The sequence below is a fragment of the Tinamus guttatus genome, unplaced genomic scaffold (assembly GCF_059628265.1).
Source record: "Tinamus guttatus ecotype Peru unplaced genomic scaffold, ASM5962826v1 Tinamus_guttatus_pri_ptg000563l, whole genome shotgun sequence".
Classification (NCBI taxonomy): domain Eukaryota; kingdom Metazoa; phylum Chordata; class Aves; order Tinamiformes; family Tinamidae; genus Tinamus; species Tinamus guttatus.
In genome coordinates this window covers 654,027-678,210 of record NW_028289097.1, presented here as the reverse complement: position 1 = coordinate 678,210, position 24,184 = coordinate 654,027, and the positions used below count along the sequence as shown (strand labels likewise).

The window sequence follows — 24,184 nt, the reverse complement described above, 5'->3', positions numbered from 1 at the left end:
CCCTCCCGCGGGAGGGATAATTAAGGAAAAATGAGGATAACCAGATCTCCCCCCGCCCCCCCGCCGCGCTGCGGGCCGCGGGGCCACGGGCCGGGCTGCGGGGGCCGCCCAGCGCCCTGCGGGCGGGCGGGACGCGTCGCGGCGGGGGCGCAGGGCGCTTCGCACGCTGGGGCCGCACGTGCGCGGCCGGGACACGCGTGGGCTCCCCCGGGGCGACACCGGGACGGGGCGGGGGGCCGTGGGTGCCCCCCGCTGCGGCGGGCGGAGGGGGCGGGGCTTCCTCCGGGCCCCGCCCACTGCGCCCCGCCCCGCCCCGCCCGCCGCTGCGCGGGCGCGCGCGCCGCGCGCCGGGGAGGGCGGGCCCTTTTTGTTCGCCGCTGACATTCCGCTGGTTCGCAGTGTCCCGCCGGCGGCGGAGCGGCGAGGTGGGGCCGCTCCGCTGGGGCGGGCGCTCACGGCGCTTCTCTCTCTATCTTGTCCGGTCTCTTCGGTGCCGCAGCCGCAGCAGCCGCCGGCGGGTTAAATGATTCCAGCGCGGGGATGCTGGGGAGCAACCTCAAGAGCCTTCCCGACGTGGAGCTGGGCGAGGAGGGCGCGGCGGAGCTGCGCGCCTACCGGCGGGGCCCCGACGGCGGCGCCGTGATGCCCAAGCGGGGCAAGGCGGCGGCGGCCACGGCGGCGGCCGGGCCGCGGGGCGCCGAGCTGCGCGTCTTCAAGGCGGGCAGCGCCGAGGGCCGCCTGCCGGGCGGCTCCAACCTGCGCAAGCAGAAGTCGCTCACGAACCTCGCCTTCCTCACGGACGCCGAGAAGAAGCGGCAGCTCTACGAGCCGCGCTGGAGCGACGACATGGCCAAGGCGGCGGCCGTGGCGGTGGCGGCCGGGGGCCGCGGCGGCGCCCGCGGCGCCCGCGAGCCGCCCGCCATGTCGCGCAGCTTGTCCCGCTCCGAGCACTCGCTGCTGCCGCCGCGCGCGGCCCCCGCCGCCGCCGCCGCCCCCGCCAAGGCGCCGCCGCCGCCCGCCGCCGCCGCGGGGAAGCCCAGCCGCATCCCCCGCGGGCCCTACGCCGAGGTGAAGCCGCTCAGCAAGGCGCCCGAGGCGGGCGGCGGCGACGGCGGCAAGTGCGACGACGAGCTGCTGTGCGGCAAGGGCAAGGCGGCGGCGCCGGGCGCCGAGGAGAAGCCCTACCTCAAGGTGGACCCCGAGCTCGTGGTGACCGTGCTGGGCGACCTGGAGCAGCTCCTCTTCAGCCAGATGCTGGGTGAGTGCGGGCCGGGGGAGAGAGGGGGCCCGCGCCGCCGTCCCCGCTCCGCCGCCGTCCCCCTGTGCTGCAGCGCGACCCGTCGCCCGCGTCCCCCCGCGGCCTTGCCCCGTGCGGAGGCCTCGCTCGCTCCGGCGCGGCTGGCCATGAGCTACGTGGCTCCCGCCCGCCGCCCCCGGCGAGGCGCCCGGCCCCTCGAAAGGGCATCGCGCCTCCTGGCAGTCCCATTTCGTGCCTCCTGGCAGTCCCGTTTGGCTCCCGCGCTGGAGACGCGGGGCACCGTGCTGGTCAAAACGGAGAGAGGTGGGAAGAGCGGCTCGCGGCTGGCGTGGTGGATCCGGGATGCAGCCTTCGAAGCGAGGTGCGGTTCCATCCCCGCTCCCCTAGCAAGATGCAGGTCTCCCCTGCTTGCCTGAGCTGCTCTCGTCGTCACGTCCTTGTGCTGTGCTGGCAGGGCAGCAGTGTTGATGCTGATGTAGAGGGCAGCCAGAAGCCTCTACCCTTCAGTTTCCGTGAGGTCGGGGTGATTTTAGGTCTGCGTGTTTGTTCCCTGCCTCAACCAGGAGCCCAAGGCACAGCTGGCTCAGCGGCGGGGTGGACAGGGCACCCGCGAGGCCTGGAGCTCGCCGTGGCCAAGCGATCCTTGAAGTCCGTCCGCTTGGCTCGTGGACAGAGCCAAGATGGTCCTGGGCCAGGTTTCAGAGGGAAATCTCAGTTACGGCATTTGTGGCATTAGGAAATGGTGCTGGGCTCCTGCGAGGCTTTGGGAACGCGGCCTGGAGGGGCTCAGCGGAGGCTACGTCTGGAGGCTGCGCAACACCGGGGCGGCCCTTCCACTGGCCTCTGGCCTCCCTGGTGTTGCAGAGGTGGGAATGTGATGCTGGGGATAACTTCCATGATGGATAGGGCTGAGAAAACACCCACACAAGGTCCAATGGGACCGAGCACGGCCTCTTCCTCAGCTCTTCCTCAGTCTCCCCGCAAGGAGGAATTGCGGGTTGTGCTTGTGGCTTTCCTTCCCGCCACATCTTTGGTCAATTCTGGTTTCAAGATCGAACCAAGGAACGTGGAGTTTCTCCTCCTCCTGCCTCAGCTGGATGTAGCATCTGCTCGTTGTGATGAGAGCCGTCCTAGAGCCCGACCTTGGGGACGGCGTGCCAGTCCCGCGTGGAGGGCCCCGGGGGAAGAGCGCCTGCTTGGCGCATATGCAGGCTCCGAGTTTGTGTCTGTGGTTGGGGCTCTGTGGTGTTTTGGATCAAAGGCTCCTCCAGCTTCTGGCTGAGAAAGGGAGGCCTGTTCCTCCGTTCTCCAGGAACGCCGCCACAGGCTGCGGGGAGCCCGGGGCTGTGTAGGTCGTGCTGGTCTGTCGCGTTTGATCCCTGAGCCTGGGAGGGACGAGCCGCGTGGCCGAGCGCTTCCGCGCGTGGCACTGCGTGAGCTTTTCAGTGGAGCAGCAGGTACCGGTGCCCCGGGCACGCTTTGGGTCTGGCGCCGCTGCCCGGGCTGACCCGGGTGGGCATCCCGGTGCCGGCACGTGTGGCGTTTGCATCGTGGCCATCGCTCGGTGCGACCTGCGTAGGCTCGAGGCTGAGCTGATCTCCAGGAAACCAAGGCAGCATCTGCCAGGGTATTTCCGAGGTGTCGAGAGCCTCCTGCTTTCTACCGAAGCTCCTTCTCCCACGGCAGCGCGGAGAGGCTCCGACAGGCTCGGTCGGGTGAGGACAGCTCTGAAGAGCTCTGTTCATTCCTGCAAATTGGCTCGAGATGATGGCAAATGAGCCCGCCCCGGGCAGCCATGACGAGATGGCTCTCGGTGCCCGAACTGGCTGAATTTGAAGCGGGAGCCCAGGCACATTGAGCCCCATCTCCCTTTGAGTCCTGGAGAAGCCCTGGCTTCAGGAGGAGCCCCATTTGCTGGTGCAGCATAGGAACTCCCTGAGGCTTGTGGAGCTGGAGATGTCGTCTTGAGACGTGCGGTGAGCGGGGACGTGGGTCCAATCGTGTTGGGGACTCTGTTTTCGGGAGCAGGCGGAGGTTGCCCATGGCTGGAGCCCATTGGCAAGGCTCATGAGGGTGACGTGCGCCTAATTGAAAGCCGTGCTTGATGAGCCCACCCTGCTGCAAAACCCGCCGTGCAAAGAGACCCCGTCCTGAAGCTGCCCTTGGGGACGTCCACCCTCATCCCTGATGCCAAGGGATGGCCAGATGCCTTTGGAGCGGCGAGCACAGCAGGATTGCTGGCGGATTTGCCACTTATAGGACTAATCGGTCTCCACCCACGGTGCTGCTGCCTGGCGCTCGCCCGCCTGGGTGGATCTCGGTGTCCCCGCTCTCGCTTTGCTGTGAGACGGAGGGGTTTCCCCAGCATTCCGAGAGAAAATCTTGCAGCTTTGAGACGAATGCGGGACTGGACAGCCCAGAGAGATTCCTGGTTTCTGGCAATGGGTGGAGCACCAGAGGCGCTGGCTGCAGGAGAGCTTAGTGCAAGCTTAGTAAGACCATGGCTTGTGGAAGCATCCCCGACATCTACTTGGGTTTCTGGGCTGGTTCTTGGTGTCTTGCTGCAGTTCAGACCTCCCGCTCCAGGCAGGGGCTCTGTGTTGGAGCCACAGTGCTCAGATTAACCTTGGGCAACCTTGGGCTGCACTTGCCATACGGAGCCTTGGTGAGCTGGCTTGTGAGGGCTGGATGCTGCAAGGTCGGTGTTGTAAACCTCTTGTGGTGGCACGTTTGCTGAAATAGGTAATTTCCCAACATCTGGAGACTTTTGGGCTTCCTGTGGTGGCACTGGGGACTATCTGTCCAGGGTCAGATGAGGACAACATCTGGGGTGGCGAGATCAGGAACTTAGCCCCATTGAAATGATCATTTCTTATATAGGGTTGCAGGCTGAGCTGCCTGTTGTACCATTGAGTTTCACCGTTGATTCCCAGCCTTAACCAAGCCTACCACGACTTGGCACATCCCTGATGGTCTCTGTGGTGAATGTGCTGAGTGGAGCTTGGAGACGTGCAGAGCAGGGAGTGGTTTGATAGCAGAGAGGGGCTTGCGCTGTCTCATCTACGCCAAGGCTGAGTGGGTTTAGCTCTGGATGCATCTCAAGCCTCCGACATCTGGTCCAGATCCTTCTTGCTTGGCTCCTGGTGTGACCCACACAGGTAAAACCTTCTCCAAGGGTGACAGTCACTTGGCGTGTTCCACAAATTGACTCCTATGGGAGAGATGATCCCTGGGATGGACCCCCAGCTCAGGAGAGCTGGCTGCAAGCCCTGCTAGGTCAGGTCAGTGAGGCTGAGAGGGAGACTTGTTCTCTGTTGCTGTAGGAGGCCTTGCAGAGGGCAGGATGGCTTCTCCACACTCTTTTGAGGAGCCTTTTGGCATTAGAGGCATCAGTCTGAGCCATTTTGCCCTGGGGACAGGGTGGCAGGGGAAGACCCGCTCGCTTGGTTCGTGCTGACGGGTGGACGCGGCGTGAGCCGCGCTGACTCCCGGCCTCTGCACGTCTTGTTCTTGATGAACCGTTGACCTGTGCTCCAAAGGCTGTTCAGCCGCTGACTAACCCGCGTGCTCTGCTCCACCAAACACGATGCCTTGCCAAGGTTTTCTGCATCCTTGGTCTCTGCACCCGAATATTCATTTCCACTGCACGTTCCTCCTGCCCAGCGTGTACACAGGCTGTAGTGTGATGTTGGCCAAAATTACAATTTATTTAGTAGTGGCCAAATGCTACCTCTCATTTGGTTGCTGCAGCTGTGTCACCCGCTTGATGACACCGAAGCATTTGCAGAGCTGGTAGCGACGCAGCCGGGTCTGAAGCGGAGCCACTTACGCAAGACGGGAGAGGTCACTGGGATGCAACAACCACATGTGCTTTGTAGAGGCTATTTCCAACATCCAAATTATACCTTGCACATCCACCAGAGAGGCCGAGGCTTCTCATCAAAGCTGCATGGCAGCTGGGTTTGCTAATTACCCGCGCCGAGCACGGCGCAAGGCGGCCGGCGCGGTGGGAGCCGCGGCAGGGAGCTCGCCCGGTGCCTGGCGCCGGGTGCTGGGGCTTGCCGGGACCCTGGGCCATGGCTGCACTTAGCAAGAAGTCCCTAGAGCGCAGCCAAGATCCTGCAGTTACTTGGTGCAGCCCTTTCCTTGGCCATCTCTTGTTGCGGGTGCCTCTTAAGTGGCTGCTAATGGGTGTAAGTGGAGCCCGAAGGGTTTCGGTGGGCCAAGCACGTCCATGTGTGGTCCCAGGAGTAAGGGCAGTACCTAAAATCTTTGCTCCAGGAGCCTCTGTGGCCTTGCCCAGGGCTGCAGGGGCTGGGGCAGCGATAACCCACAGCAGCGCTCGGCCGTGGGCCCTGCTCAGCCCTTGGATGTGCAGCTGAACCTCCCGCACGGCGCTGCCCTGTGGAGGGGGGACGGGGTGACCCGGTCCTCCCGTGGGTGACACCATGGCCAGAAATAACCTCTGGGGAGAAGAAGCTTTCCTGGGCCTGGGGTATCCCAAGGCTGGCAGCTGGCTGGGCAGCGGGTGCCAGGGGCTCCATCTGCCATGGGGAGAGGAACCAAAGGGCTGGTAAGGACAAATGCCCCCCTTTGAGGGTGGGATCCTCCCGTTGCATGAGACTGTGGTTGGTTAAACCCCCGCCGGCGCAGGAAAGGCGCTTGCCTGATGTCTGGTGCGTTCCCAGTCCGGGTGGAGATGTTCTCACCAGGATATCCCTTCCCAACTAGATCCTGGGAACAGATCCCCTCGTGATTAGCTTCCCCGCTGGCCGGGCACATGGTACACGATTAAAAGGGGTATCTCTACCTCCCTACTTCCCTCGCTGTTTAATTGAGCGCTAATGAGGTCCATCGCAGCTCTCCGCGGGAGGGAGCGAGGAGGTCAGACACCAAGTAGCTCCCTGCAGCCCTGGGAGCAGATTATTGCCTTGTAAAGCAATGCAACTGCGCAGCTATCGCTATTACGGTTGTGCTATTGCTCTCCTAAGACCCCTGCGTGATGGTGCCCTTGTGATAAGCTGTGACGGCTGCGGTGATTTGGGAGAAGCTTTAGAAGTGCAGCCCGAGGACCACGGAGCTGGTCGGGAAGCGCTGTGTCCCGACAGTGATGGTAGTGCGAACAGGGAAAAACCCAGGTTTCTATTTCAAAGATTGTCGTGAAAAAGCAACCGTGCAATCACTTAAATGCAAAGATAGTTGGAGACACATTGCCAAAACATTTTTCCCCTGAAGAACCTGGAAAAAATGCTGTAGAAATAGAGCTTTCTCAGTGACTATATTTTGTCCCCAAATCCAGTATTTGTCCACTGAGGAAAATGCATGAATGAATGAAAAAAAAATTACACAACTCCATTTCCTCTGGGCTGTTGTGAGTGACTCATATCAGGCTGACATGGGCAGGATGCCCGGGAAATGCTCTTCAGGATCTGTTGGTGGGACGTGATCTCGGGCACTGTCCCCGTGAGACCTTGCTCCTCTTGGAGCAGCGGCCCAGGGGAGCCGGGATCGCTTCCTCGGGGAGAAGGGCACTCGAGTGCCTGCCAGGTTGAGCTGCCTTGTCAATGGTGCCCTTGTGGCTTGGGTGGCACCCAGAGAATCTATCACAGAATCATTATGGTTGGAAAAGGCCTTCAGGATCATCGAGTCCAACCATAACCCCTTCAACACCACCCTGCTAAGCCATGTCCCCAAGGCTCATCCGCACCCGTGTCAGGTGCTGCTGCCGTGGAGTCCCCTCACGCTGCCCCGTGTCCCCAGCTTCACTCCTCTGCTCTGCCCTCGCCTGCTCGCCCTGCAGTGGGTTGTGTCTGTGCCAGCAGCCCCTTCCCCAGCACAAACCCTCTCTCCCCCTGCCCCGTTGCATCCGTCTGCGTTACCAGCCCGTTGGCTTCACGGTGCAGGGCGGCAGTTTTCCCCCCTTGCTCCCTGCACATGGTCCTGTTGGGCTCAACCTCATTAGAGTCTCTGGGAGAGGCGCTTGGCCAACTCCTTCACCTGGGGAGATCTGTTCCAGGTCACTGCAGAGCCAGAGATTGCGGCCTTCAAGGTGCATAAGCTTTGAGTGACGCCAACCCTTCGTGACAGCCCATCTGCCGTGACTAGCGTGTGGCTCCCTGGTTGCCTTGGCTGGGCCAGGCAGTTTTCTGCGTGGATGAGCTCCTGGGGACACGTGCCAGCGCTCCCGGGGCCAGGGCCATGTTGGATGTGGTGCCGTGGCCTTGCTGGGCCCCCAGGGGGTCCTGTGCGTGTGGTGGAGCGTGTGTGCGTGGTGGAGCGGCCACGTCCCACGTGCCGGAGCGCCTATGGGGCCGGTGGCAGCTGCCACGAGCACTGACACCAGCCGGGGGTGAAGCCCGAGAGGTCTTTGTGCCCCGGCACATCGGTGGTGGAGGTGGCTGCGGCTCGGTGGGACGCCGTGCCGGGTGGCGCGGGGACGGCCCCGTCTTTGGGGGTTCGTGTAGCCCTCGTGGGTTTCCCTCGCAGAGCCGCGGTAACGCGGGCAGCGGATCCCGCTCGATTCTGCCGGATCCCCTCTCCTGCAAAGTCATGTCCTCCGCGGGGAGGAAGGGGAGGAAGGGGAGGGGTTGCGGCAGCGCAGCGGCTGCTCCGGCTTGGAAGCGGGGGAGCTCCGGGGAAGCGGAGGCCTGCGGAGCGGGGAGGCGCGTGGGGCTGGGGGCGCCTCGGCGCTGCAATGCAGGGGCTGCTGCAATGCGGGGCTGCCGTTCGGAGCGCGCGGATGTGGATGAGCCCGTGCCGGAGCGGCGGTGACGCCGGCGAGCAGCGCCCGGCGCTCCCGCGGGTCCCTCCGCTTCCCTCTAGTCCCTTCCTTGCGCCGTGCTGCGCTTCCCTCGAGTGTCCCTCGCCATCCGGGCCCTGCCGCCCGCCTGAGCGAGGCCGCAATGTCCTGATTAACGCGGGCGGAGGGGGAGGTTGGTCCCGCGCCACAAGGAGCCCCTGGCAGCCGCGGAGGGCAGCGGGGGCAGAGCAGGACGGTTCCTGGCCCGGTGGAGTGGGCGGCCTCGCGCCGGGGGCACTGCGGGCTCCTCGGCGGGATGCGCGAGCCGACCCCGGAGCCCGTGCCGGGGTTGGCCTGTGCGTGCCGGGGGGACACTGGCCCTGCGGCCCCCTCTGTGCGTGCGGGAATGTGCCCGGTGTGCGCGCCGGCTCCAGCGCCCGCGGGCCGCAGGGTCCCCCCGATGCCCTGTGTAGGCTCTGCGAGCGCCCGCTCGGTTCACACCCCTCCTTGGTTTCGCATCAGCGTCGTCGTCTTAAACTCCCTAAGAGCTGAGCAATTTGTGATCCTCTTGGTGGGCGACTTATCCACTAGGATCTGGCCTCAAGCATCCACCTGGAGTTACAGAAGGGATTGATGGAAAATCCAGGCTTTGAGCCTTACTTTCTAAGGTGTAGTCGCAGGGCTGCTCTGTCAGCTCGCGTTTGCCCTTGTTTTATCTCATCCAGGAGCAATGCAAGTGAGTGAGGATGTTACTGCTTTATGGTGGGCTGGCAAGAAGGAGGGACCTGCTGAAGGTCAAAGAAGAGCCGGCTTTCGTGTTGCAGTTTCCAGAATTAGAGCTCAACATTTCCCGCTGCGCGTTGCGCTCGCAAAGCTGCGATTCCCTCGACAGGTTGCGAGCCCGACCTGCAGCCGCAGGTGAAGCCGCGCGAGGCCGGGCTCCCTGCCAGCCTCCTTGGCTCGGCAGCCGCTTGGCTGCAGCCTGGGAACCTCTCCTGCGCGCGGAGCTGGATGTGCTGCGCGGGGCTGAGGTCCTCTCCAGGTCCGGGGAGCTGCTGGAGCTGGTGGTGGTTCTTGTGGGAGCCAGGAAAATGGGAAGAGCGATGCTTTGAAGAGCGAAGCCCTTGGAGTGTGAGCAGGAGGTGGTAATTGCGGTGCGGCAGAGGGATAAGCGGTGCCTTTAGCACCAGTAAAAGCCTGAACCGCTTTTATTTCCAGTGCCAGACCTTGGCAGAGGTTTTCTGACAGTGTCTCTGGATGGAGAGGGATGTTTGCAGTGACCCAGCCTGGTCGGCTCATCCGTGGTGCTGCCACTGCTGGGAGCAGCCCCGTTGGCGCAGACGCTCCAGTAAAGCCACCAGACCAGTTCCTTCAACAGGGGTCTTCCAAAATGTGCCGGATCCCAGCCCTTGCTGGGGTGCTGGGAGCCTGCACAGGCTTCACGTTGAGCTTCGGTGAAGCTTCCACCCTCGTGCTTCTCCTGCGGGGCCCGAACGCCCCTGGTGCCATCCCCGTCCTCAGCCTCTGCGCTGGAGAGCCGGGCTCGGAGCGCCGCAGTGAATCACGTTCAAAGCTGAGATTCAGGTACCGCTCCGTCGCTGGCTATTTATAGATGTGAAAGCTTTCAACATCGCTGAGGGCTGGGAATAACTCCCTGATTAGACAGCTCTCAAAATCACACGCCTATTGCCCATGCGCATCGTGATGTTCTCAGACTCCCTGCGTGTTGGTGTAGGGTACGTTTTGGTCGTGTGCCAGCCCAAATTGCAGCGAGGAGGATTTTCACCCTGTGGGTTTTTTTTTCTTTTTTTTTTTTCTCCTTCTTCCAATGCCAAATTACTGCTGTCAGCACGCTGCATTCAGTGGAGAGAGTGTGATATGGAGCTGGTGCTGCCGGCGCTCTGGACCAGCCTTCATGAGGGCTTGAGCTGGTGCTGGGGTGGCCTCGTCTGTGGATCAGTCGCTTCCGTCGCGTTGCAGACGGGATCTTCTGGTGGGAGGCAAATGGTGGGGACGTCTTCACGCTCCCATAAAACCATAAGGCTCCAAGCTGGTGCCTTATGAGGCACGCAGGGACATGGTTTATCAGGAATGGTGTTGAAGGGCTTACGGTTGGACTCGATCTTGAAGGTCTTTTCCAACCATTAGGATTCTTATGCTTCCTCTTCTCAGCGTTTGGGTGGCAGCGTCTCCATTTTTCCCATCGCCTTGAAATCGTGCCAGGCTCCCTACCATTCCCCTTCATTTCCTAGCCCAGCCACAGGGACACGTGGGCGCTGACAGCCGGGGATGTGCTCCTGAATCCAGGGCAAAGGAACCTGCTCTTCAGACCGGGACCTACAATGTTGAAACTCATCTCTTTAATGAGCCCCTCAGGCCGGGAGCGTTAGGCGCTGTCACGGTGTTTCCAGCTCATTTTATTTCTGACTGGCATTATATTTCCAAGCTGATGGAGATGCATGGAAGAATAGAGAGTGGCTAATTCGCATAGATCGCCGCGGTGCGGGAGCTCCCGGAGGCAGAACGGGGCTGGTGTAAAACAGACCATGGGCCATCTCATGGGGTGAGCACGTTCCTGCCCGGTGTCTCCTGGCTCTGGCCCATGGGGAGGATGTTCTGGGATGCTCTCCCTGCCTGGGAGTGCCCTGATCCTCCCTCCAAAAGCTCTTCCCGGTCCACTTTGGTGCCTCAATGGGAGAAGATGACTTTGGAGTGAGTGCAGCATCCGGTCTCCAGCAAACCGTGTGCATGTAGAGCAGGACCAGTGCAAAGGTGCTGTGGCCACCACAGCCCAGACCGGCTTTGCAGCCTCTTCGTCCCTTGCTTTTCACCACGCCAGCCCACGACCAGAGGAAGCTCCGAGCTCCTAACGCTCACGGCACAGCAAAGGCAGGGGGAAATAACGAAGTTCCGCTTCCTCCGCATCCTGGCAGGGGAGAAGGCAAGACCGTGTCCCGGAAAGCTCGCTCCTAACCTTCGCTTGCAGGGAAGGGCCTGTGCCCATTCCCGAGGAGCCGGCCTCGCTCCGGAGCCGCCTCTGCTGGGCTTTGTGCAGCTGCAAAACGAATGTTCAGAGTTAATTGATTCCTGCTCTTTTGGCATTCACCGATTTTGGTTTCCCGTCCCAGGCCGCTGTTGGATCGGTGGAGGTGAAGCCTTGAAGGTGAATAGTTGTGGTGAGCAGCCTCCGGCTGCCGTTGGCCTTGGGAGGAAGGTGGCTGCCCCCAAGCCTCCCCCAAACCCCAGATTTGTTATAAATCAGAGCAAAAACCCACCACTTTCAGAGAACAGGAACCACCCTGGCCAAGCCGCACATTGGACCTTAAGCTGGGCAAAGACAACGTGTCCTGGGAGCAGAGATGCCAGCGTGGGGCTGTACCCAAGAGTGGCATTGGCTCCTGGTCGCTTGTGGCGGTGGTTCCTCATGAAGAACGTGCACGTAGATTTGATCTGGGGTCAAAATTCTGCCTCTTCTGGAGATCTTGGTGCCTTCTCGCTGGCTAAGGGGGAGAACCAGAGTTTGCCTGACTCGGAGATGTAACCCAGGGCTGTAGAGAGCCGGGGAACTTGCAGATCATGAGTCTTTTTGTCTTTGGCAAATTCCAGCTTGACAGCTCATTTGTGGTTGATTTGAAGTTGGATACAGCATTTCTTGGACTTCCTCTCGCCCAACTGCCGAGTGCTGTTACTGTGAGCGTTGAACAGCTTCTCTGTTTCACCCCAAAGCCGACTGCGTCTTGGCCCTGCAGGGAACAGCGTCATCAGAAGCAAAGTCACAGATCTCCTGCCCTTTGGCCCTGCTCAGAGAGTGTCCAAAACTGCTGACTGGCCAGAACGGGGCATGGGGACGATTCCTGCTACTGTGGATGGTCCCAACCTTTCTTCCCTACATGAGAGCATAAAGAGCACGGCCCATCGTGCCAGTTCGAGTAACCCCTGGCCAGTGTAACCACAGAATGGCAGCAACCCTGGGGCTGGTGGCTTTTTAGGGACCAGAATGGCCCCCTGCGGTTTGGGGAACCCGGGAGGTGCAGAGCTGCTGTCCTTGAGAGCTGATTTAGCACCATTTCCTTCCACGAGGGTGAGAACTTCTGGAAGCAGACAGATACCTGGGCAGGGACACCTTCAGCCATCTCATTTTCATTTGCCCAAACCTTTTTAAGTTGCGTTTTTGCTGGGCTGAGCAGAGTCTCGGTGCTGCTGGAACTTAAGCCCTAATATCTATCATCCAGCTACGCTCTGCAGAGCACTCAGCGCCTTTTTCTTTTTTTTCCTTTTTTTGCTCTTTGCAGTTTAGTTTTCCAAGTTGAGATTATTGACATCTGCTCCCAGATGGAGAACATGTGGCCGGTTCCTGCAAGGGGAGGGGAAGGGCCTTTCCCCACGAAGCAGCATGGGGGATGAGCAAGGGAACGTGGTCCCGGAGCCTGCGGGATGCTCCTTCGGCCCGCGCGCTCCAGGCTCGCCGGGCTCCTCGGGAAGCCTCTGTGAGCAGAGTTTGCACCTTGGCATTGCTTGCCCGGGGCAGTCGCCTCCGTCGTGGCTCTTAGTGGTGGGGAAATCGCAGCAATCTGGAGGCAGGATTGATCTCAGCTCGGCCGCTGTTTGCGTTCGCAGCCGCGCTGCTCTCCACGGAGAAACCGAAGAGCGAGTCATAAACTTTCCACCCTGATTCTGATTTTTTTTTTGCCCCTAGGGTGAATGATCATTGTACAAAAACACGGTGGAGCTCTGGGGGTTCCGCAGAGCAGTCCCGCGTCGCACGAGCTGGCGGGCGCTCGCGGCAAGCGAGGAGGAGGCAAACCCGGAGCTCGGGGGCAGAAAGATGAATTTGCAAAGCAGCTTTTCCAGCCTCGCCTTCCCCAGCGGAGCACAGTAGAGAGCCTAAAACTATCCTGTCATTTTCCAAAAGCGGCCGCAGCGGAGACCACGCGGGGTAAAGCGGCTCCCCGCACCGCGTCCTCCCCGCGCCCTCCCTGATGTTTCTTCAGGGGGCAGAGGTGCTGATTTGTTTTGTTGCTAAGATTCTTGTTCCCTTCGTGAGAACAAAGCAAATTTTGCTTGGATTCGATTCTCTATAGCTTCAAAGCCGAGTCGGCTCCGGGGCTGCCAACTCCTTTTCGCATGGCGAGGGAGAGCCCTGTTTTCCATCCCGAGCAGCCCCGGGGTCGCGGCTCCATCGCCCCCTCCCAAACAATAGTTGGAGCCGGACGCCGGCGTCCTGGAAGCGCCGGGCTGCGGCTGCGCCAGGCGACGCGCCGGGTGCCAGAGCCCGCGCGGGGGGAGGGAAGAAGGAAAGGAAAAAAAAAAAAAAAGGAGGAGGAAGGAAAACTTGCTCCGATGGGATGTTTCCAAGGAGATCATGCTAATGATCTCTCATTTCCGCGCAGCTTCTCAGCCCTCACGCGGCGCTCTCCGGCGCGAGCTCTCGGTGCGCTCGGCGGGGCTGCTGCCGCGGCCGCCCGTAGAACACGCGGCTCCCGGGGAGCTCTGGTGTCGCCTCGATGGGAACGAGCGGTTCCTGCAACGCCGTTACCAAAGCAGATTTAACCTCCCCGTTTTTCTGCATCCTGATTTTGGTATCTGCAATGGCAACCGCGCTAGCGCGGGGTAGCAACCACGCAGCCGGGTAGCAGCGCCCTGGTTAAAGCTCCTTTTTGTCCCCAAATCAGCGTCACGTGAGAGATATGCATCGAACGAGCTTGCATCGGCCTGGACACGCGCTGGCACCCGGCTCCTAGGAGCTTTGTGACGAGCTGCTCAGGCCTCTGCGCGCTCAGCTGGGAGCCGGCTCTGCGGCTGGGGCCGAGGGGGTTTTTTCCTGGCTCATCCGTCTGGGCCTGCGGCTGAGGCCGGGTGCTGGGCTGGACCCGCAGCCCGGGAGCGCGGGAGGGCGGTTCATCCTTCCGATCGCCTCTGGGTTTCCAAATGGGAGGAAGTCGGGCTGCTTCTCCGCTGCTCGGGGATGTTTTTGCTCAGGGTTGCGAAAGTCGCTCTTTTTAGGCCTGCTTTGTTTTCTTTCCCTTTTCCTGACATATATTTTTCCCTGCATTTTTAAGCTACAGCATGGGGAGGAGACGGGAAAACTGGGAAGAGGAAGTGGAGGGAAAAAAAGTCTGCTCCGGGATTTGCACAACCTCCGGTGCCTTTTTCTGTCCGTCTGTAGGAAGAACAGGGTCAGCAGCACAGCCATCCCTAGAAGGGGGTAGCAGTGGTTTGCATGGGGGTGGCTGGGAGCGGGATGTGTTTTCCTCGTCGTTCCACAGCAGAGACCAAGTGTCCCAGCAGTGCGGTGGGACACGGGGATGTTGCAGCCAGAGCACGATCCTGAGCAGCCACCTGGCTTGGCTTGAGTGAAGAGGGGCAAGATCTGCGGCCAAATTCAAGCCCCTTTTCTTCCAGCCCAATCCCGGACTTGCTGTGAGGAGGGTAAAGGTGCCTGGAAAGAGGAGGAAGGAGAGTTGGAGCCAAGTGAAGGTGGCCAAGGAGACCTCACACAGTTGAGCACTACCAGCGAGCCCTTTGCCAAAACCCCATCGACCGGGAGGGCTTGTCCTGCTTCATAAACCAGATTTATGCCTGACACTGCTACATCGTGTTGGCTTTGCAGAGCGCCTCTCGCTTCTGACCTGCCAAAGACCTGCGAACGATCTGAACCGGTGCTGAACCGATGCAATGTCTTTCCATTGCTCTTTTTTTTCCCCCTCTTCTCTTAATTTTCTTTTCTTGGTTTTTCTCTTTTTTTCCCCCTGTTGGGCTTTATCCGTCAGGCGTTTTCCGCCCGATGGCCGGCGGTGGCGTCTCCGCGCTGGTGCGGAGCTGCCTTCCCTGCCCCGCGCGCCTCCTGCGAGCTGGAAGCGAATCCAGCAGAAGACAAATCGCTTCCTTGTTTGAGTGCCTTTTGGCTGATGCTTTCCCCCCGAAGCTGCAGCGCTGGCTCAGTTTCGCTTGCAGCGATCGTGGCTCCGCTTTGTGTTTGGACGGTCCCCCGGAGCAAATTTTGGCGAGCGAAGCTCAAGAAAAAAAAAGAAGAAACCGCTGCAACTCTGTTTCCCACGGTGCTCGCCCGACGCCGCTCTGCTGCCTGCAGGGCAAACGTAGACGCGTGTTCGAGGTGTGTGGGGATTCATCCCGGTTGTGGTCCTGCTGGAGGTCCCTCTGCAACGTCCTCGGAGGCTCCTGTCCCGGCGGAGAGCGGAGCCTGTGACAGCTCTCGACCCCGAGACCTTCTCCGTGGAGGTGTCTGCATATGTGTAACGTGGCCTGTCCCTGCTCTGGAGGGCTCTTGGTGGCGGATGTCCCCGTGGATGGGACTGTGGTGAGCAAACCCTTGCAGATACCTGCAAGAGCAGGAGCAAGCGGAGCTGGCGGTGACGAATATCCCCGTCAGGGGCAGAGCAGGCTCCTGCGAACGTGTGTCCTCGCCTGTTCCCCAGGGCAGGGAGCTCACCAGGATCCCGTTCCCCCGGCAGCTCCAATGTGCAAGTCTAAGGGCCGGATCCGCTCTGCGGGGAGCGGCGCTGAAACCACCATCGTGTCTTCTGGGTAGCGACGGCCCCCTGGAGCCGCCTCCCCAGGCATCGCCCCTGCCGCAAATCCAGCTGCAGCAAAACAGCCTCTATCCCGGCGGTTCCTTCCCCGGGCTGGTCCCGTGTGTCCCAGCGGGGCCGCCCGGCCGTGCTGTCCTCCCGTGTGGGCACAACCCCGTTTGGATGAAGCGAAGGAGGAGGGTTGGATCCTTGTTGGGATGCGGAAGTCTCATGGGGAATAGTTGCTTTTTACCGTGGCAGACTCCAGGGTTTTTTTTTGAAGGAAAGAGCTAGGAATGGTTCGGTTTGGTGCCATAGCATTAACAACTCTACTTTAGAGCCCTAAGAGCCCTAGAGCATACGGGAGCCATCCCATGCACTTCCCGGGGAGCGTGCAGCCCCAGCGATGTGGCCGTGACACCCGTGATGACTGTGGGTCGAAGAGCCCCTTCCCTTGATGTCTTCTCTTCTGGCCAAGAGGCTCCGTGGGCTCTGGGGCCTCAGGGTGGGACTCAGCCCATCTGCGAAGGAAATGGGAACTTCTATCAGAGCAAGGTTAAAGAACAGGAATCGTCTCCTTTGCATCGAGCGGCCCCCTGTGCCGCCCTTCGCCTCTGTGTCCCCAAGGGGAAATCGGCGACGCTCCAAATAGGCAATTTATTCCTCCGAGTCGCACACCCTGCGAAGGGAGCTCCAGGCGCTGCAATTAAAACAAGTTTGCGCTAACGGCGCTGGCTCTTGAGCTGCTGGAGCATTTGGTGGGGCCGAGCACAGATGGGTAGTGCTCTGAGTCGCTGCCCCGCCGGCGAAGAAACAGGTTCTCTGTGGCCTCGGGGATGCTGGAAAGCTCTGGCAGGCAGAAGGATGAAATCGTTGGGGTCACAGAGGCCATTGTGGGGGCTTTCTGCAAATTTGGGTGACCTTGGAGCAGGAGGAGCGGGATGGAGGGGGTGGGACCTCATTTGAGAGAGAAGGAGGCTCTGATGGGTGATTGGGGGGTGCCTCATCCTGCTCCAGGGCTTTCCATGGCAGTAACTCCTTCCATTCCCCCCCGCCACTGCCAGGACGTTGCTCGCGCGGCTCTAGCAGCATCTGTCAGACCCGCTCCCCCTCGCCGGCCTTGGCGCTCCTGGTACAGGGGGACCCGTGGGCCCCCGGCCGAGCCCCACATCAATTAATCATCAGCCGAAAAATTAGCATCGCGGCAGGACGCTTTGGAAGGGAACGGTTCCCCAGATGGAAGTGAAACCAGCCCCGCTTCTCCCCCTGCTCCCATCGGACGTGGTGACAATGGAGCCACCAACGAGCCTGGAATTAATTTGAGCCACGCTGGTTCCCCAGGGCCAGGCGAGCCCCAGGAAAAGCTGCTTCCAGCCCTGACTCAGCTGTCGGGGGCTCTTGCGGGACACGCTGGGGCCCAGCACGCACCCTCCTGCAGCCATCCCGCTGCATATGCGGACACGGTGCTGCCCGCAGCCCTCGCTGCCTGCCCGGCATCTCCCCAGCAGACCCCTGAGCTGGAGGCCTCTGGATCCTGCTCTCCAGGATGCGACTGGAGAAGCCGGGAGCTTCCTGGGAGCTGGTCCCGGCGCCCCACACGTCAGGGGGGGATTTTGCATGGCTGCAAAGGACCCGCGGGGGCTGCTCTGCTGCCGGCCGGCCCGACCAAGCAGAGCCCAACCGCGGCGAATTGTGTTTGCAACGCGCTGCTCGGCACCGAGCTCGCTGTCACGAGGAGCGCGGACAAAAGGCTCCCTGTTCGCCTCGTCCCACTGGGTGCAATTCCAACAGCTAAAAAGCAAATGTGAGTTGTTTGTCCCTGCAAACATAAAGCTGCCCTGAGCATGGCCCTGTCCCAGCCGTGGACGGGGAGCTTGGCTCTGGGAACGCCGTAGAGGAGCCAGCGCGTGCCAGGAGCTGCCGGGCACGGACCCTGGGCATGGAGCGACGTGCGGGGCCGTGGCTGGAGCAGGAAGGTGCTGCGAGGAGAGGGTTCGTGGAGGGGCAAAGGCCATTCCATCCCCTGCGCCGCTGGGAGGTCGTCCTCCCTCGCTTCTCCCACCCGGACCACGGGAGATCTAACGGTGCAGGCGCTGCTGCAAAGTCACCGGCAGCGGAGGAGGCCGGTGGTGCCGCCACCCGGCTCCGGGCACGGACAGCCCCGGCGCGGCTGCAATAACGGGGCCATTGAGGCGGGCGGTGAGCGCCAGGGCCCCGCTCCGAACAAGAGCGCTCTGTGGCCGCCGCCAGCAGCTCTGTGGGGGCCTGTGTTGCTTCAACCCCCCCAAATTCGTTTGCGAGGCCTCTGAGGCCACCCTTGCTGCTGCCCGGGAGCATCTCCAGCCTCCTTTCCTGAGCCTGGACCCGCTCGGTGCCTCCATGTGGATGCCTCTGGGGTTGGCGTTTCGGGATGGGGAGAGGCACCACGGGGATGCTGACGGCTTCCCCGGGAGCGGGGATGCCCAGCTGCGCGGCACAGCTGGAGGGCACCGAAGCGGTTAAGTGAAGGGCCGGCTTGTGCTCCCGGAGAGCCGCGGTTCCTCCCTTTGATGGCTGAATCGGCCCATTGCCTCCGCCGCATAAAGCCCCATTGAGGCCCGGGCGCGCAGGCGCGCGGCTCCGTCGCCTCCCGCTTCCGCTGCGCCGGAGCGGGATCAGGTGAAATCGCTATGGCAACGAGTGGATGGCAGCGAGTCCCGTTGCCTTGGAGATGGGGCAGGGGAAAGCAAAAAAAAGAAAAAAAAATCAAGAAAAGAAGAAAACCCACCACCCCCTAAAAAAGGAGCCATCTGGAATTTCGGATTTCACCGCGTCCCTCCTTGGTGCCGTGACACCGTGGGGCTTGTGGGGCCGCATGGGCCGTGGGTGTTGGTGCCAACGGGCTCTTCGCGGGGTGCTGGGGCACCTGGGTTGGTACAGGGGGGAGCAGTGATCCATGTCCCCGTCCTTCCCTGCCGGCGCGGACATTCCCCCTGTGCCCTTGGGGACAGCTCTTCCCCCCACGCCGCAGCGCAGGGGACGGCGGTGCTGGGCCTGGCGACGCTCTGATGGTCCCAGACCCCCCGGTGCCCTCCTGGTGGCACTGGAGCAGGGGGGGATTTCCCAGACGTTCCCCCCATCGCTCAGCGGGGCGCGGATGGGGCCCCCGAGCACATGGAGGCCGCTGTCCTGCTGCAGGTGGGGGGATCCGGGGCCAAGCGCGGCCTCCGCTGGGAGACAAAGCGGCCCCGGGCTGCAGGCCCGGCCTGGATCCCTCCAGCGGCTTCCTTGGAAAGCCGCGCATGGGAGAGACCCAATTACCAGGATTTATGGCCGCGCCGGCCTGAGAAAGTCCAAAGCCTTTCTCAAAGCTTGGCTCGTTGAGCCGGGTTCAGGCTCCTGCTCGCTCAGCCCTGGCCTCATTAGGAGAGGGGATTCACGGGATCCGCGCGCTGCAGAAGTGCTGATTCGGCGGAAGCGGCCGCCTCGGAGCAGCGCCTCGGCGGGGGCGGCAGCGCGACGGCGTCCTGGGACGGTTCCCGCTCCCCCGGCTCCGCGCAGCCCCACAGGGCCCATGGCTGCTCCGAGGGGACCCGTGGGGCCGCTCCGGAGCCACCCGCGTTTTGTCCCGGTCTTGGCTCTCCCCAGAGGCAGGGGACGGTTTCCCATGGGCGGTGGCAGCGGGGGGGGGACGCAGGGCACAGTCAGCCCATCAGGTAACCGAGGTGCCCTCCCTGCAGGCCTCCCCGCTCCTGCTCATCCGAGTGCCTCCAAACCCCCTGGGGAAGGCACGTCCCGCTCCATCCGTCTGTCCATCTGGCCTCGGTGCACGGAAAGGGATGGATGGAAGGATGGAAGGACGTTTCAAACGCCATGTGGAGTGACACGTCCAGCCGCGAGGAGCGGGGGGCGGCCAGCGGGGCCACTCGCGGCTTGGGAATGCAGCCGCGGTTATTCCCCTGCGGCACCAGGGCACGGCAGGAGGCAGCGGATCCGCTTGGGGATTTATAGAGCTGGGCAATCCAGCTGGGCTGCAGCGGGTTCGTTGCCCCAGGATGTTGGCTTTTTCATTGCACATTTTATTAGGATTTTTTCGAAGGAATGGAGCAACCAGTTAAAACAATTTCCCTGCCCGGAGCAATTCGTTAAGGTGACCGTAGAATATTTCCGTAACGACTTGGAAATAAGATTGAGGCTTCACGGGGCAAATTCCTGCTTGCCGATCCGATCTTCCCCGGGAGTCCCTGTGGAGCTGGATGTGGATGGGGCGGGTGGGCAGGAGCGACACGGACCATGGTGCCAAGCGTGAGCCTGAGCGAGACCGGGGCCTTCGCAGCGTCCCCTCCTCCTCCTCCTCGCCCTCTCGCCTCATTGGGGCCGCTTTGCCCGGAGGCACCGGCCGCAGCCCCGGCGAGGTGGGGAAGGACAGGGGACACCGCCGGGAGGAGCAGCCCCGCTCCGGCAGCTGGGAACATCTGGTGCAGCGGCCTCGCTAAATCCGTGAGAGGAGGAATCCAGCGCTGCCGCCATTCCCACGCTCGGGCCTCTCCCAGCGGCTCCGGTTTCGTCCGGCAGCAGCTCCCGGCCCTGCTGTGCCCGGGAAGGGGCTGGAGCGCCGGGATGCCACCTGCTCCGAGCGGGTTGCTGTAGCGGTGCCAGGGGAGGCGCTGGGTGCTTTGTTTGTCCGTGTGGCCCCTTGGCCGCGGTGGGGACGGGAAAGGGAGATAGGGGGGCATTTTCAGAGGTGGCTTCTGCAGGATGGGCTTGAACCTGCTTCCTTGGACACGTCTCGCGGGCTCTTAGCGCCCGTCTCTCGTGGATCGGAGCCCGGGCGCGCGCGGCGGGGACAGGGGACCTCGGAGCGCCGGGACGTGCTGGCGGCGGCGCGGCGATGCCGCCTGCCAGGGCCACCCCGGCTGGCACCTCGGCCTGGCCGAGAGCCGGCCCGGGGCTGGCAACGCGCCTGGGGCCGTCCCTGCCGCCCTGCAGCGGGGCTCGACGGGCCTCGGCGCTCCGTGAGCGTAGCTGTCCCCCGCTGTCACTCGTGTCCGTGCTCCCAGGTCCCGGGTGCTCCTTGGAGACGCTTGCCGGGATGCCGCAAGCCGCGGAGCCTGCCCGGCATTCCCGCACGCGAGGGCCGGGGCTGCCCGGGGAATGAGTGTCCCCGTGTGCCTCCCGCTGCCCCTTCCCGGCCTCCCTCCCGGCCTCGCTGGCTGCCGCCCAGCACCTCCATCCCGGAGGAGCCGTCGTCCCCCCTCGCGGCAGCGCTCCCGTCCCTGGTGCTGGCGCTGCCAGAGGGCTGCGAGGGGGTCACCTGGCCCAGGGACTGGGTTTTTTTCTTGGTTGTTCCCAAATTTGAAGCCCCCCTGCAAGCCCAGGAGCCCCGTTGGGTCGTCTGTCCCTCGAGCCCCGCGCTTGGAGAGGCTGCAGGGCAGGAGCTGGCAGCGGTCGTGCTGCGGAGGGGCCGGGCTCACCGCAAAGCTGGGATTACGGGATGCAGCCGGAGGGATGCGGAAGCTGGAGCTGCTGCCTTTAATGCCTCGTCCTTCTCTCTCCGCAGACCCCGAATCCCAGCGGAAGAGGACGGTTCAGAACGTGCTGGACCTGCGGCAGAACCTGGAGGAGACCATGTCCAGCCTGAGAGGCTCCCAGGTGTCCCACAGGTGAGAACCGAACGGGAGGGATGGAGCCCAGGGGGGCCGAGGGGAGCAGCCCTGCTCCGGGTGAGGGAGCTGGGAGAGGGAGGCACCTCCCCTGTGCCATGGGGACCCTGCACCCGGCTGCTTGGAGAGACCCTCCCAGATCAGGTTGTGTGGAGCAGGGGCTTGGAACTGCCTGGGGACCCCCAAAACTGGAGTTAGTGAGCCCTGTCCCACACTGTATGAGTGCAGAGGAGGCTCGGGGAGGTTGTCCAGAGCTTTCTGGGGGGATTCTGTTCCCAGGAGGGCACCTCCAGATGGGGAAAGGCCACCCAAGGAGAGGCCATCAGGTGGCCCCCTCAGCTCCAGCCAGCCCTTGGCCAGCAAGGACCCGCCAGGGCCAGCGTTGACGCTGAGAGGAGCAATGTGGGGCCAGGCCAGCTCAGCGTGAGGGTCTCCAGCCTTGGGCAGAGCTGGTGCTTGCGCCCTTGGGCCCAACACCAGCACAGCACCACACACTGCTCAACGGGGCATTGAGGGGCCCCTGGATCCCGGCGGGGCTGGGGTCCCGTCTTCTGCGCTTGGTGGTGGCACCCAGGAAGCTGCAGGAGATGCTAGGCAAGGGGGTTTGGGGCGAAGCCTGTTCCCTGAGTTTGGGTGTCCAGCCAGCAGCGATGGTAGCCCTGGTGCCTGCACAGATGTGACCACAGAGCAGTCACCACCCCTGTCTGTGTGACAGCGTTTTCCCCTCCTGTCCGTAGAGGTGGTGTTGGACAACTCCTCAGCCAGAGCTGGCCCAATGCCCGGGCTGCCCATACGGAGGGGTCTGGTGCCCCTCGGGGCTGGAGGGCGCAGAGCCTGCTGGCAATGGGAGCAGTGGGTGACAAGGGGGACCCCAGCCCCCTTCCAGCCGTGGCGATGGGCAGCGGGTGCTTGTGCCGCCGCGTTTGGCAGCCCGGGCTTTGCAGGGAGGCCGCGCAGGGTGCCAAGGAGGGTGTGAACGTCCATCTCCTGGTGTTTGTTGCCACCTCGTGGCTTCTCTTGATGCCTCTCATTTTTGGGCTGCAAGGGGCAATAAGCAGAGGTTTCTACCCCACTGCTCATGCTTACAGATCTCCTCCTCATCCCCCCTCAACTAGCTTTGTCCAAGATTAGAAATCCCACTCTATTTAGCTTTTCTTCACGCAGAAGCCGTTCCAGCCCTTGCTTGTCCTTGCAGCACTTTCCAGATCTTTTCCAAGCTGGAAGGAGCTGAGCATGCAGGGAATGGGAGAGGCAGGGATTTCTACCGGGCTGTGGTGCTTTTCACTGAGCTGGCGATTTCTGGGAATTATCCCTTCAGCTCCAGGATCTCAGCATAAGAGCTGATTCACGGCCCGCGCTGCGCTCGCCTGGCGCCGCTTTGCATTCATCTGTGTCAAATCTGATCCGCTGCTCTCCCACCGCGTCGCTCCGCTCGGCAGCTCCTTTGCAAATCTTCCGTCAGCCCTAAGAGAAGTAGGGCAAGGATATTAACGGTGATTGAATTTGCTGGTGGGTTTTGCCTCCTTACTCTCACCTCCTTTCCCTGATGGCTGGTGAACATGTCGCAGAGCTGTGGCTTTGACCACAGAGAAATCTGACCACTAATAGATGGTGGGAATCGCCCGGCGATGCTTTTGCCCCTGTGAAGATCCTCCCTCTTATTCCGTGGCACTGGGTTTATTTGGAGATGTAATTTGCCTTTGGTGAGGGAGCTCCTTAACTGCCCTCTCGTAGTGTGGATGAGCCCTGTCCGTGTCCGGGCATGGAGCGTGCAAGGAGAGGCTGAGGGAGCCGGGGTTATTTAGTGGGGAGAGGAGGAGGCTCCGGGGAGACCGTGTCGCTCCCTACAACTGCCTGAGAGGAGGTTGCAGTGAGACGGGGGTTGAGCCCTTCTCCAGAATAACTACCCATAGGGCAAGAGGAAACGGCCTCAGGTTGCACCAGGGGAGGTTCAGGTTAGACATTAGGAAGAATTTCTACATGGAAAGAGCGGTGAAACGCTGGAAGCGGCTGCCCAGGGCAGTGGTGGAGGCACCAGCCCTGGCAGTGCTGAAGCACCACGTGGATGAGGCCGTGCGAGCAGCCAAGGCCAGGGCAGAGGAGTGAAGCTGGGGACACGGGTTAGCAGGAGGGGACCCATGGAAGGAGCATCTGACACGGTGCAGATGAGGCGCTTAGGGATGTGGTTTAGTAGCCGTGGAGCTGAAGGGCTCACGGTTGGATTCATTGATCTTGAAGGTCTTTTTCAGCCATAATGATTCCATGATTCTGTGTGTTCCTCAAGACCCTCCAGAGCTCCAGGACACACTTGAGCCTGGCCAAAGCCTTGTTGTCTCCTCCCCAGGATGCTGTAATGGTGTATGTGTCCTCTAATTCTGTTCTTTGGGACAGTTTCAACAAACTTGTCCACTACAGATGTTGTCCTCTGGATCTCTTCAACTTTGGTGTCCCAGTAGCCTCCTCCAGCTCTGGGAATGAGGCAGTTGTGACTGTGCTGAGGAGACCACGGTTTCCTTTTCTACCTTTGGCAGAGCTGTTCCCGTTCCTGTTCTCTAACCACTTCTGCAAATCAAGGCAGGTTCTCCGATGAGCGCCCCGTAGAGACGAGCCGTAGTGCGGAGACTCCTTGGACTCCTCCATAGCCAACGCAGAAGCACAAAATGCTTCTCATTCATCTGTTAGACCTTTATTCCCAGGACATCCTCCTGCGACTTGGTTGTGTGCTCTCCGTCTGGCTTCTTGCACCCATATGCTTGGGAAAGGATTTATTATTCCATTTCATTCCTCTTAGGAATTACTCCTCCAACTTTCTGTTGTCCTCTTTGTGTTCCTCCAGCCAGTGGCACTTCCCTATGACCCCTCATCTTGCGGGGAGGCCAAAGGAGGCTGAGGTCCCTCCAACACTTGGAGTCTGCCCTCTCTCCCGTATCCCCATTAGATAACAAGGTTGGTTTTGCACCAGGTCACCTCACTTGGGCCAACCTCTTTCCCCTGCTGCTGAGCTGCACCAGCTTCC

At 61.8% G+C, this 24,184-nt stretch overlaps 1 protein-coding gene across 1 annotated transcript in view; it reads left to right on the top strand.

Annotated features, from left to right (window-relative positions):
- Positions 1-502: 502 nt before the first annotated feature.
- The window catches only part of NAV1 (neuron navigator 1), a 45,463-nt gene continuing 21,781 nt past the window's right edge, over positions 503-24,184 (top strand). The window contains exons 1-2 of the mRNA XM_088534503.1: positions 503-1,258; positions 21,066-21,168. Of these exons, the coding sequence (XP_088390629.1) occupies positions 541-1,258; positions 21,066-21,168 (821 nt within the window). The 5' untranslated portion in view covers positions 503-540. The remainder of the gene's footprint in view (positions 1,259-21,065; positions 21,169-24,184) is intronic.